This window comes from Apostichopus japonicus, chromosome 9 (genome assembly GCF_037975245.1).
Source record: "Apostichopus japonicus isolate 1M-3 chromosome 9, ASM3797524v1, whole genome shotgun sequence".
NCBI classification, from domain to species: domain Eukaryota; kingdom Metazoa; phylum Echinodermata; class Holothuroidea; order Aspidochirotida; family Stichopodidae; genus Apostichopus; species Apostichopus japonicus.
In genome coordinates, this window is record NC_092569.1 from 15276568 (window position 1) to 15291710 (window position 15143).

Sequence of the window (15143 nt, forward strand, 5' to 3'; positions counted from 1 at the left end):
TTCTAAGCATGTATTAAAACCTGGTTTCGTATTTAATAATTGCCTCTGTAATGCACGACCACTGTGCACCATCTTGACATGTATATAGATCGTAAATAAACGGGTAAACTTTAATATCTCCTGTCGACAGCCTCATTCCTGTGTTCCTGCATTTCCACTCTTCCTTGCGCTCACCACCGAGGACGGCGCGTTACAGTATTGTCGTTTCTTCGTCATAGCATATTGAAATAAACTAGTAACCATCGAAACTAATATTCTCAGTTTCATTAACTTTTGACTTTTATTTCATAAACCGACGCTCACCGTCAAACAAATTCATAGACTATATAATTATAAGCTATGGGTCACAATGGTAAATCTAACAATGATATATTATAACGATTATATTATAACGATATATTATAACTGATGTCTTATTTTTCTTCAGTATTTGCTTTCGTAGCAGATATTATCAGTTACCAAATTTAATTTTTTATGTGTTCATATATATTAAGAAAGGAGACATTTTCAAAGGTGCAGGCGACGAGTGAACCATGCTACGGCGTAGGCTAAACAAATAAGTAAAAAAAAAAAAAAAACGGAGATTGCTTCCATAACCTCTGGTTATTCTTACAAATGAAGTATAGGCCTATGCCTAAGTGACCACTGGCAGCAATTTAAGTACTTTAATAAAATGACGCTCATACGGCTAGGAAATATGTTTATTACTATTGACCCATTCAAAATAACTGCTTTAGTGAAGTCATTCGTGGATTTGATATCTCTGCCTACAGGGTGGGAACTGCAGTTTGGTTCTGCTCATTCAACTAGTTGCGAAACGTCTTCATGCGCCATACTTGCACTGCGGTGACGAAGAAAGGGGAAGAGAGTGGGGGGGGGGGGGTACCATCATGAGGTTTACGTTTTGGGAGGAGTTCGCACAATTTCAGACTAGTTTGTCCAGCGACCTCCTCTGATCACGTGACCTTTGGCGTTGATGTTCTATAATGTTGTAGGATAACCCATCTGGTTTCCGTTATATGTCATTTTGGTATGCCCGAGCCGTGATGTTAAAGTAAAACAATTTCGCATTTTTTTGTGATTATTATTTTTTTTCTTGTTATAAAACATCTAATAAAGGCATAAAATATTGAGATTTTATGATAAAACGTTGAAATTTGGGGTTCACACATCGGAATTTTGAGATAAAAGAAAAACTAATTTCGATCTAGAACGCCATTTTTTTTTTTTTTTTGTAAACCGTCGCAAATTTATTATACAATATCAAAATTTCCAGATTAAAATGTTGAAATTTTATAGTTAAAACATGTAAATGTCGAGATAATTTGTCCAAATGTTTAAACAACACGTATAGGGACACTTGTGATAAACGTTAAAATGTCGAAGAAACAAGTCAAAATTGAAAGAGAGAGAAAAGGAGGAACATTTGGAGCTAAAAGCAGGGGCGTCAATCATTGGGAGGGGGACAGGGCGCATGTCCCCCACTTTATGAAGGGTAATGGGGGGGGGGCACAATATCAATGTACCCCAAGGTTTAGTGACTGACTCGCGTAGGCGCTAGGCCCATATCAGGCTCAAAATGACTCGTGTATCGCATAACAGGAGCTCAAACATTGTGCTATGAAATTAGTAGTTGATAATAATTTAATCTCATCTGCTCAACCCTCCCCCACCCCCACCTGTGAGAGATATAAATTTTCAACTTGGTTGAAATAAGAATAAATGATTTTAATGATAGCGTAATTTAAATGAGGAGCCGCGCCCATAAGCCGCTTAGGCTATATGCTAAGTCAGCAGATATTGAAAGCCTGCAGCATTCGCTAATTTTCTTTCCAGTATAATATTTTCATATTTTATGGTATGTTTTGTTATCACAATATAACTACATGTCAATGTAATATTGTGCGTTCAGTTTGGTTAGCAATACCCAGATACCCAATAGTGTGTTTTAAATGTGCCATGATACCATATGTGTGCATGTTGTAGACATCTGTATATAACAAGATGATGTTATTCTTGTGTGCAAACTTTAAGAATGTTTCCGTTTTTGCTTTAGGCTTCAATGTTATTAATCATGAAAAAGACCCTAAGTTACACCCGGATGTTAAATATATAAGTCTGTCTTAATGTAAGTCTTATCACTCGTCAGATGTGACTTTTGTTACTATATATTGATGACTGGCATATCAAATTCAGGGACCAAACAGAAGCAACTTTGCAGAAATCTGGATGTGTGTCCGCCTCTGGACCCCCCGCCGGGCTTCGCCCTTGGACCACATTCATTGTCCCGATAAAGGCCTTGCACTAAGGCACTGAGCCACGCGCACACTCCTTCAATTTGATCCTTGTTCAGTCATTTATGCCGCCCCCCTCCCACTCTTTTCAATTGGGGTTGACGCCGTGGCTAAAAGGTCCAAAATTTTCACATCAAACCGTCACGATGTTGGTATGAAACGTCAAAAGTTTGCGATGAAATATCGAACACTTTAGATAAGATATCTCAAGATTGACAAAACGTCACTAAATATAGCCGTAAAATCGTAGAATTTTGGAAATAAAACGTCAGCAATCTGTCAACATTTTTTTTCAGATGAGAAAATACGTCAAAAAGTTTAGTAATTTATTTTTATTTTTATACAAACAAGAAGATTTGCCCAACGACCGTCGATTATAGCCCGTGAAATGTTAGCTATACTGTGATTAAGTTGAATAGTATTAAGGAAACAAAATCATTTTGATCATCCGTCCTTCTTTTCTTCATAGAATGATACATAACGGTATTGGTACGAATGTTATATATTACACAGGTCTAATCTTCATCTCAGTGTATTTGAGATAATGGTCGGGGCCAGGTAGGTCTCTCCAACAGACAGAGGTTACGTCACCGCAACATTTCGTAGAGTCGCGTGTAATGAGGTCAACGTTATAATCACTGTTGAGATTGGCCATACAACACTTATGGTACCACCAGCCACCATGTCTTAAACGTGCACAGTCTTTATTCCCGAAGCCATCATTATCTCGGTCGTGAGTACTAAATTGTTGGTTCATGTGATACTGAAGAGCATCATCCCCTGTTAACACGCACAAAAGAAGAAGAAATATTAAATGAGTTTAAGAAAGAAATGAGAAAGATAGAGAGAGACAGAGAGAGAGGGTGGAAGGGGCGGGGGAGGGAGAAACATAGACCACAGTAAGGAAACTATTAACCAAACCGTGGCAAAATGGTGAAAATCACAAAATTGCTATGGAAAGATTGTAAAGATAAAGGACACAAGGCTGGAGACTGGATCATGTCTAACTATGACGTCATCCAGCCACACCTGCTTCAATGTTTTTCTTGATTTATACAATGTTCATTTTTTGTAATGGTGAAATCTAGTAGATTTAATCTACACTATTGAAGATTTTAGTAGAACTTATGATGTCATTGGTTTCAGCGTCAAGGATGCAAAAATCCATCCATCCATCCATCCATCCATCCATCCATCCATCCATCCATCCATCCATCCATCCATCCATCCATCCATCCATCCATCCATCCATCCATCCATCCATCCATCCATCCATCCATCCATCCATCCATCCATCCATCCATCCATCCATCCATCCATCCATCCATCCATCCATCCATCCATCCATCCATCCATCCATCCATCCATCCATCCATCCATCCATCCATCCATCCATCCATCCATCCATCCATCCATCCATCCATCCATCCATCCATCCATCCATCCATCCATCCATCCATCCATCCATCCATCCATCCATCCATCCATCCATCCATCCATCCATCCATCCATCCATCCATCCATCCATCCATCCATCCATCCATCCATCCATCCATCCATCCATCCATCCATCCATCCATCCATCCATCCATCCATCCATCCATCCATCCATCCATCCATCCATCCATCCATCCATCCATCCATCCATCCATCCATCCATCCATCCATCCATCCATCCATCCATCCATCCATCCATCCATCCATCCATCCATCCATCCATCCATCCATCCATCCATCCATCCATCCATCCATCCATCCATCCATCCATCCATCCATCCATCCATCCATCCATCCATCCATCCATCCATCCATCCATCCATCCATCCATCCATCCATCCATCCATCCATCCATCCATCCATCCATCCATCCATCCATCCATCCATCCATCCATCCATCCATCCATCCATCCATCCATCCATCCATCCATCCATCCATCCATCCATCCATCCATCCATCCATCCATCCCTCCACACATCCATCCATCCATCCATCCACCCACCCACCCACCCACCCATCCATCCATCCATCCATCCATCTATCTATATATCTATGATGACACTTTAACTGCGTTATAATTGCTAACATACATTACATACATTACGGGAGAAATAACGCTTCTAAACAGAAGGTTCTAATTTTATCAGTACAGAGGTCATGTACAATTTTATATCTTATGATATAGTTGTGTTCATATATCTATTGTTTTAATAACGTCGGCTCTGCCGTTGCTTTTGCAGACACAGTTATTACTTTGAGATTCTCCGTGGAAAGTCATTTTTTGCATTTGATTCAATCATACAGGATATGAAATAAAATCAATCAAGTCGAAGATGATAAAATTGGAATGAATATTAAGAAAAAACACAAAAGTGAGTACGCCTTTATCAGAACAAAGAAGGCGCCGATGTGAACACCAAACTTAGAAGATTTATGAAGAGAAAGGTATTGTACGTTTTTATAGAGGAACCATTGAAAGTAAATATGAAAGAAAGTAAATTTTTCAATGGTTACAATTGAACAGCTTGGTTCGTAATTAATATGCTATATGTCGTAAGACATGGTAATATTTGTCAAACAATATACTTCAAATGCTTCATATGGCTAAAGATTGCCAAGTGTATGATATAAACCAACATTGAAAGTTTAATGTTGCAGTATCCATCCATCCACCCACCCACCCACCCACCCACCCAACCCCATCCATTCATCGATCCATCCATCCGTCCGTCCGTCCGTCCGTCCGTCCGTCCGTCCGTCCGTCCGTCCGTCCGTCCGTCCGTCCGTCCGTCCGTCCGTCCGTCCGTCCGTCCGTCCGTCCGTCCGTCCGTCCGTCCGTCCGTCCGTCCGTCCGTCCGTCCGTCCGTCCACGTCCGTCCGTCCATCCACCCTCACCCATCCATCCACCCACCCACGTATCCATTCATCCATCCATCCATCCACCCCCCCCCCCACCCACCCATCCATCCATGTATCCATATATAGTAACAAGCACATATTTAACTCACCATTGCTACTGGTTTTTCTGTCCCGCTGAAAGCTCCCAGCTCAGACAGTCGGTACATGTCATTTTCATCGTTTATGCGGAACAGGTCATACTTAGCAAAGTATGAAGATCCTCTTCTGTCCACCAGATCAATTCTGAGTGTGTAGTTACCTTGATTGGTGAAGTAATACAGCTTGTCATTACCCAACCAGAACTCATGATCCAGCTCACCAAAGCCTTCTTTATAGCTCGTCCAGTTACGAAAAAAATCAACGGAACCATTCACACGACGTTGGAACACCTACAACAAACAGAGAGACTTACATATCGGAGTATAACAATTCTCCCAAAACTTCAGAGGAGTCACAATGTTGGGAATCTTTTTGTAAGAAATACACGTATTCGCGTTCCAACATACTTTGGTAACATAATCCAAAGTAATACATAAATTCATAGGCGACGGAAGAGGGTTTAATGGAATGAGAATGTGGCATGTGACTTTGTCTTGAGCAAGGAAACTGCAAAATCATTTCAAAACGTCCCGAAAAAATGGACTCTCTGTACATTCTACGCCACCAATTCAAGTCTTTGAGTGTCTCTCAATAAAAGGGCAACTTCTCAATACAGTTCTTCTAAAATATGTTAACAACTGCCCGACGTCGGTGGAGGGAGGAGGGGGGGGGGGGAGAATTATGTACTCTTATATACATGGAAATAGACCGAAAGGAAAATGAAAACCTCAAGATGTGTGTGTGGGGGGGGGGGGGGAGGGGAGTGTTTTAAACATAGAAATGTCCCGACCGATCTGCACTGCCCACACGACGTCATTAGTCATTTTGTATCAGCGCTGTCACATTGTGAGGCAGTATAGTTCAACACCATACTTCAGTATTCCAATATAAATTCGAATCCCGGTGGAGGCTGGAAGATTTTTCACTGTTCTGGATTTTCCAACTCACTACAATTTCAATTATATATTTATATATATATATATATATATATATATAAATAAATATATATATATATATATATAAATATATATATATAGCATATATATATATATGTATATATATTTATATGTATATATATTTATATATATATATATATATAGCCAATCGTTTTGTTTTAAATTCATTAAAGGCCATTCCCCGTACTATACATAATGTGATAGAAATAAACATGTAAAATAGGGTCAGTTATGGATTACCGTCCATCCTCCTCCGTCAGTCATGTTACAATAAACTGGAAATGGTGATCCAGACCAGTCAGTTGGTTTAATAATGTAGATACCACCGTCTCTTTTGCCAGCATTATATGCATCTTGACAATTGGTGTACCGTGTACATGTCTTTCCATCACCATGGTAACCAACCACGCAGTAACATCGGCGAACATTGTCTCTTTCCTCACACGTTGCATTAGAGCTACAAAAGTATTCATCCCAAGTGACGTTGCCATGGATACAGTGAGCCCTGCGCGTACAGTTATCGTTGACATAGAACCCACCCGACTGAGAAAGGAAGGAGGCGAAAACGGCACAGTTCAATTATTAACTCTAAATTATCAAACGCACGTATAGTGGTCTTTAAGTATCTATCATTTCTGGGAAGGGAGGGTGGGGGTGATGTAGGGATGTAGGGGGAGGGTGATGAGGGTCATGGGAGGGATGGGAGCATAAAATATATCCGTCGACTTATCACTGTGGCATATGGTGATTACTAGCAATTATTTCTTTTAATTTTTCCAGACAGTCGACTGGGGGAAAATAATTTTCAACTGTTTAGATTGCACTGCACACGTGTGTGTGTATATGAACTGCTCACTGTTCGTTTTTCATATTCTGTCCGTAGGGGAACGGGTAGGAGGGGGTGGGGCAGCTGAGCTCCTTAATACCCTCCCCCAAACGTATACACGTGGTTGCCCCCTGGTAAGTAATTGCCACTATTCTCATGTCAACATTTTTCTTGTTTCAAAATAATTAGCGCAGTTTGAGTATTCTTGATTAATGGGTCATGTAAAGGTAATTTCGTATGAGCCTACTCTTGCTGCAACAAATTCTACGTCCCTCTCTAGGTTGATTAAATTTGATCTGTCTATGGTTGGTTAACCACGCAACGGACATGTCAACTTATCGAAATCAACAACTCCCTTACATAGGACAGAACCACGTATATACATCTAAGTGGGTTTAGCCGCCCCCCCCCCCCAACATCCTAGGATGTGGTAGCCCTCACACACACATAGATAGGCAGCATATTACAAACAAGAAATCATTGCGTTCACTTAAAACTGGGTAAACAATTAAAATGTATGTATAAATTTAGTATTACTTTAACAGTTGAAGCTTTTTTAAGGTGTTTACACAGTAACATCATTTTGCATTAAAGCGCCCTCACTTTTATCAAATCACCCCAGCCCGACTCCTTCCTAGGACGACATAACATCTAACTCACCCCCCCCCTATAACAAAAATGTTGGTCGCGTCCCTGCCTCCATCACATGCCAACATAGGTGTAGGAGCCCAATTTGATTGGGGGGGGGGGGGGTGTGGGAGGGTGCTGTAACGACTTGCCCGAAAAATATAACCAACATTTTTCGCGCAACATGTTTATGTGCATATCATTTAGGCATGCATCGGTTATTACATCGCATGCCAATTACATACAAATCATTTGCCGTGTTATTACCCTTCCAAATTGGATATAATTTTTGGGGAAGTCGTTACAATAATCATGATAATAATAATATTAGTTTAACCATTGAAAAACACATTACAATTTATTTTTCTTTCAGTAGGTGCCCGAAAAATTCTCATCATATTGCCCGAATTTTGACAAAAATATTTGGTTTGGGTGACTGCATCCCCTTCCCAGCCCCCCCCCCCACACCCCGCCTCCTTCACCTATGCATGCCAGTCACTTTTGGTTCATAACAGTCTCTATATTATACTAGTGTCATATAATATATTTAAATTATTAATAATTAAAAAAAAAAATCGTGAGTAGAAATAATAATGGAAGTATCAAAACTTGATAATGCTTATTGCTATCTTTTGTTCGATAAAAAGTAAATGTCACCTCTCTCAATTCATAACGGTATCGATAACATTTTAAAATCTGGCCTAGAATTTTGAGAATTTCGTTAGTATAGCAAGACCACAAATGAACTAATTATAGATTAACGTTCAACTATATGGTCAACAGTTAGTTATTTTCGAATCAAACATGTGCCGGTAAACCATAGCGTAATTTATCCTGTAGATATTTCAGCATATATAGTACCCAATGTTTTTTAGACGAATCGTTTTCCGTTGTTTTTTATTAGTCTAGAGCACAATTTCTTTTTGAACTAATGAAAACAAATGAGAACAGAATGGGACGCATTATCCTGATGTTTAAAGGTGCATGCAATTCCTACATGTTATATAGTTGCACAATTGTTTACCTACAGCAAATGTTTTTTTTTCTTTTCCTTTAATTTTCGTTTTAAATTTATCATCTTGAACTTGGGTTGGAGTTTTCTGTATTGGGAATCTGATGTAATCAATATCAACAAATGGCTGTATATAAGTCATGTGTTCTTAAATCGACCCATAGTTTGAAGAAAATTTCAATGAAGGTCTAAAGTCAATTAGAAATTGGTCTGTGTGTGAATCTATGGCACCATACCTGTTTGCATTCATGGTCACTTTTGGTATAAAAAAAACACCTCAATTTCAAAAAGGGTTTCGAAAACGATAAATAAAGGAATTTAATGCAAATTTCATCAAGATGTTTAAATTATGTTCTTTTCTTGAATAAGTCTAAAATACATTTTGCCTCGGGATTATTCTTTTTTAAAGTCGTCTTCCTAATCATTCATTTGTTTTGTTTTTGAACCTCAATGAAGTCATGTGTTCTTAAATCAACCCATAGTATGATGTTATTTGTAATTGATTTGTTATTTACGATGTTATTCATAAATTAATTACTTAAAACTCACCGAAATGATGGTGTCTGCAGTTGTAAGATTACATACACATTTCTCAATCATCGCACAGCCAAGTCGACTTCCATTGTAACATTTCACCATCCCTTCATCGCAGACAGGAATAGTGGTAGTATGAAACTCGTCACTGTAAGATGAGCTGATGTTAATTGAACTGGTGTCGGTTGGGGAGGAGTCGGTGTCACCTGAAGAAGATATGTCAGTTGAAGCGGTTATGATGGCACCTGAAGTTGGGGTGGTCTCGATTAGAGAGGATGTGGTGTCAGTTGAAGTGGAAGTGGTGTCAGTTGAAGTGGAGATGGTGTCGCTTGGTGAGGAGTCGGTGTCAACTGATGAAGAGATGTCAGTTGATGTGGGTATGATGGCACCTGAAGTTGGGGTGGTCTCGATTAGAGAGGATGTGGTGTCAGTTGAAGTGGAAGTGGTGTCAGTTGAAGTGGAGATGGGGTCGCTTGGTGAGGAGTCGGTGTCAACTGATGAAGAGATGTCAGTTGATGTGGGTATGATGGCACCTGAAGTGGGGGTGGTCTCGATTAGAGAGGATGTGGTGTCAGTTGAAGTGGAAGTGGTGTCAGTTGAAGTGGAGATGGGGTCGCTTGGTGAGGAGTCGGTGTCAACTGATGAAGAGATGTCAGTTGATGTGGGTATCATGGCACCTGGAATTGAGGTGGTCTCGATTAGAGAGGATGTGGTGTCAGTTGAAGTGGAGGGGGTGTCAGTTGAAGTGGAGATGGTGTCGCTTGGGGAGGAGTCGGTGTCATGCCTGTCTGTATGATTATTGAGTGGATGAAAAACAAAAGTGATATTGTTACTGCAAACCCTTTATAATCGTGGATAATGCCAAGTTTTTCTTTAACTTTTTCTTCTTCTTTTAAACAATGGTATTTGTATAGGTCTTCCCATAGCAACCATCTGATTGGTTTTACAGTTATACTAAGGACAAATTATCACGTGATCCATAAGCCTAACGTGAGATGATAAGAATAGTATCTTTGCCATGTGAATGTTAGGTTTAAGTGTAACACGTTTATGGTTAGATGACTCACATGAACACTATTAGTAGTTTGAAGCACCAATGAAACAATGTTCCGTGTCATCTTTAACATACCAAGAACTATACGATTATTAAAACAATATCCATGAAACATGAAAGAACTACACCCGAGTCCATGCAATATTTGCTCATTATTTAACGTTTTCTCATTCTACACGGAAAAATATTGCACACCCCCTTACATGAAGTAAAGAACAAAAACCCATCAGTTTAATCTAAGTCTTACGAATGGATCTTGGTAATAAATAATAAATACCCTCCATGGTTGATTAACTAGAAAGTTTAACGCACAATGTACTGCTTGAGACCATCATTATGATATACCATACTTTTCATTCAGGGACGTTGCTATGGAAATTTTCAGCAGCTTAATACGGAATGGGTTATCAATTCTTTATACCTTAAATATGCTATACCGGGTACTTAGTAATATGCTAAGGTGCTAAATCGAACTCCACTTGGCCGTATCCCGACAATTGTAACGTTCGTTTGTAGTATTTTTCAAATTTATTTATAGTTTGTACAAGGAGTTAGAAACAAAACAAGATTTCGGTTATTTGTATAAGTTCGAATTTCTTCAAATCTTGTAATAATGTAAGCCTCAAATTAGATATATTAGAAATAGTCTATATTATTACTGAAAGTTCAAGCCAATTCTGCTGTATAGCTATATGTCCCTGTTCGCAATTGGTTACTTCATGACTAACAGTACAATGCTTTGTATATTAAAAGATCGCTTAACACAAGATTTAACAAACAAAGATACATCAATGTTTTTTTTTAAACAAATATCCTTTTCAAAAAAAAAAACAAAAACAACGGACACTCGTTAATCGAAGAGGCTGAACGACATAGGTTAAGTAGTATTTTTTAATATCAAGTCGGCTTATCATAATCCAGGCATTTATACGAGATTTCTAGGAACGTGTTGTGTTATCTTGCCCATGATGAACACCCTAGGTTGGGTGGACTGGGCCTAGGTTGGGTGGGTTGGGTGGACTGGACTGGGACAGGAACATTTTGAAAATTAAAAGCTATTTGCTTTTTTTCTTTCTAGAGGTATACAGTTGACATAGTTTTATTTTATTGGCCAAAGCATTTGGGGTAGGGGGCGGTGGGGGTCGTGGGTGGGACCGAATCGTCATGTAAAATATTTCAGAGTATAGACATATCTTAGTGGAACATTAGATGAAATATTATATTAATTGTAATTTTTCTTTGGCTACAGGACCCGCCTTTTGTATGGGAGCTCTTTACGCTTCATTATACAAGTACACTTAATGGTGTTTGTTCTTTTTGTTGAATTGTGATGTTACTTGTGACGTAATAAAATAAAGAATAAAAAAAGACGTATCTTACAGAAAGCAGAAATTTAATGTGAGGTATCATACAGAAAAATGCATTGGGATCTATCTATGCTTTTTTGTTGTTGTCCAAACCAACAGTAACATATATTTGGTCAAGTGCCTGCATATGGTAGCAATACCAAGACAACAATAAAAAGAAAAGACAATACAAAAAAACAAAAACAAAAAACAATGGGAAATACTTTTCTTGAAACCTATACGCTTTGCGTGGATTTTTACACTGTTTCATGGATAAATATAAGTAGCGTATTTGATATAACTCCCATATGTACGATGTTGATATATAGGTTGAAAAGAACGGCTGTTTGGAAGTCTCATTAACACAAAATTCGTCAAATTCACTCTCTGCATTAATGTGTGTAATTTTAAAGGCGTATTACAGACATGTCTTAACTTTAAATGCAGTACACAATCGAAACAGAAATAAGAAATTATTTAGCTGCACTTAATATTTCGTTTTCTTTTTTCCTTTTGTTTTGTTTGAGATGTCACATATCAACTCTGTTTTTCTCCTAAAAATCTTGGTCTAAGATAGAAACCTTTGATTATTATTTATTATTTATGATTTCTCTATATACAGTTGTGTACTGACCTATGTGTTTTATATGATGAACGTCTGCTTAAAGTATGTACCCTATACACAGAGCGTACATCATGTATTACATTACTTGAACACGATTGTCATTCATTTCTATTTGAACATAAGTAGTCTATTTCAAATCGTTCCTTTGCCTTACCTGCAGGAGAAATCGACGGGCTTTTAGGTGTGCATTTAAAGGACCCCATAACTTGACCATCTACAACTCTTCCTGGATAAATAAGAAGAATGGAAGAATGGAGTTTGAAACTGGTTATATTTAAATAGAAATCTAAAGCAGCATGAAATATATATGGTACGTTCAAATAAAAACAAATGTCAGGAGCGACGGTCGAGGGTTCCATTTGGGAGCGCAGGGGGGGGGGGTGAGGAGGGGAGAGAGGGACAGACTCCGAGAGACAGTGTTTGAATGTTGTTGTTTTTTTGTTTTTTTTTTCAAATATGGAAAGCACTTAGTTTCTTAAGTTTGCTCCAACAGGACACTTTTTGATAACAATTTTTTTAAGTTTTGCTCACAACAGGACACACATCAGGTTTAGAGAATTAGCCAGTTCATATGAGGCCTTTGCCTTGATCCGACAAGGTAAGAATATTAAAGGTTCCACATACTTATTGCATGTGTCAGGAACGGATTGGCATATACCGGCTAGGGACCGATGCGCCGCTGCGGTCGGACGCGCAAATTTCCCGTTGATTTCGAAAGGTGGTTGTTCCGTCCGAGATATAAGTAATTAGTTAGATACATTGACGGAATGTTCGTAGAAACAAGAGATGTGTACAAACATACAAACAAACAAAAACTAGATGTTAAGCTATTTTGCATCTTTATTTTGGCTCCATGCAACAAAACCTTTCCATCAGCGTCTAGTCCATCATTAATCTATGATCCGAGCCTGCGCGAAATGCGCTACTTTGCCGGTACTAACTGAACCCTAGGTCCCCCCCTCTTCCTCCTCCGGCCTGCGTAATTATATTTGTACATTTAAAAGTAATATAATTTATCGAGAAACGACGCAATTCGTATGGTAGAAATGTTACCGTTAAGGAACAGTATATGTTTAAGCCCATGTATCGTATACTGTGTTAGGTAACGTTAAAGTACAAATACAGCTATATACTTACTCTAAAGTAGCTGATTATGTTTGTTTTACATGCTGGGATGTACCATGAACAATCTATGAACGATATTGAAGGCCTTTATAATAATAACTATTAGTATAATTAAGGAAAGTAATATGTTATAGGCTTACCTCTGTAGCAACTGATTCCAAGGAGAATAAATAACAAATATTTGACGTTCATGGAAGTGCACAGTTCCATTTCTCCTTTGATTTGAGAAAAACGCTAAATCCAAAAACTCAATTTGTCATAGAAGCAATAAGCCTAGCGGAGATAAGATTGTAAGTACGCCAAAGCCCTTTCAGGATCCCAAGCCAATGAATCTGTCTAACCATGGAGCACAAAATGTAGATAGGCCTACATCGGCTGCAATTCAAGAGTCCACCAATCGCTAGTCATAATGAGTTTTAAAACAATTACTGCTTACCGATCATGCGCATTGGCGACCTTACAGTGAGCATAAGGGCTGCAAAAGGTGTCAACATATAAGTATACACAGTTTCATTGAATATTCAGTAGGAAACAAAACATCCAGGCTTTTGATATCCATTTTTTTAATTGATAACGTGTACGAAGGTTTGAAGTATGGATAGCACCAATTAGACTGTAAATACACTGCAGATGTGTCAAGTGAAGTTTGCGTGAAATTTGTTAAGAGAAAGAAAATCTGGTCTTCTTGATAAAACTTGATTACTCGTAACAAGTCTATATGCAAAATATATGTTTCATTCAAATATCAGACAGGATTAAGGCATGCATGGTCGGTGCACTATAGTGGTGTTGAGTTCAATGAACTCATATCCAAATCACATACTACAAAACTTGTTTCATTCAAATATCAGACTGGGGATGATGGTCGGTGCACTGGTAGTGCTGAGTTCAATGAACTCAGAGCAAATCACATACAATCTAAGATTATTTCATGTTCTTGGATAGTTGCTGTTGAATAATAAGGAAACGTGGGGTCAGTCGGATTATTTCATTCTCATACACATACAATCTCCGGATTATGACTTTGTAAATGCCATCGCCGACGGTTCACATCGTGGAAACATTAATACGTTTCAAATGTTTCAAATGTTGGAAGCGAAAACTGAGACAAAAGGGTGTTTGGATTGAATATACTGGAAACTAATTCGTCATTCAGTTTTTCGTGGCACGATATATATATATATATATATCTATATATATCTATATATATATATATATATACCGTGCCACGAAAAACTGAATGACGAATTCGATTCCATATCTCTTCATGCATACTTCGTATTAAAACGCGAGTAGCGCCATCCACAAGTTTGGCTCGCCAAGAATTTCACGATCTTCCTATGTAGAGAACTTGTTACTGTTCTGCAGCGTATCGTTCACCAGCCCGCCACCCCCCCCACCCCTTCTGTTCATACGCGTAACAGAGGAGCGGGAACAGCCAAAATGGGACGTATGTGTGCAAGTATCCTTTAGCGTGTACACAGAATATGTATTGGTAACTAATAGCTCTTGTAATAATTTACTTCAATTTACTAAAAGGCTTTTGAAGACACAGAAAGACATTAGAAAACACTCGAAGACACTAAAAGACATTAGAAGACACGAAAAGACGTGTTTAGAAGGCACTCATTCCTCATTTAAAATTAATCGCAAACAGTCTCCCCTCTACACTAGTTTGAATTCAACCAATCAGTCAATAGCTAATATGTTTATTTATGAGCCGTTGCTTAAAGTAGATTCATGTACAGC

General features: G+C 38.6%; 1 protein-coding gene across 1 annotated transcript in view; it reads right to left on the bottom strand.

The window, feature by feature from the left end:
* Window positions 1-2619: 2619 nt before the first annotated feature.
* The window catches only part of LOC139973966 (microfibril-associated glycoprotein 4-like), a 117869-nt gene continuing 105345 nt past the window's right edge, over window positions 2620-15143 (bottom strand). The window contains exon 6 of the mRNA XM_071980869.1: window positions 2620-3074. Within this exon, the coding sequence (XP_071836970.1) occupies window positions 2800-3074 (275 nt within the window). The 3' untranslated portion in view covers window positions 2620-2799. The remainder of the gene's footprint in view (window positions 3075-15143) is intronic.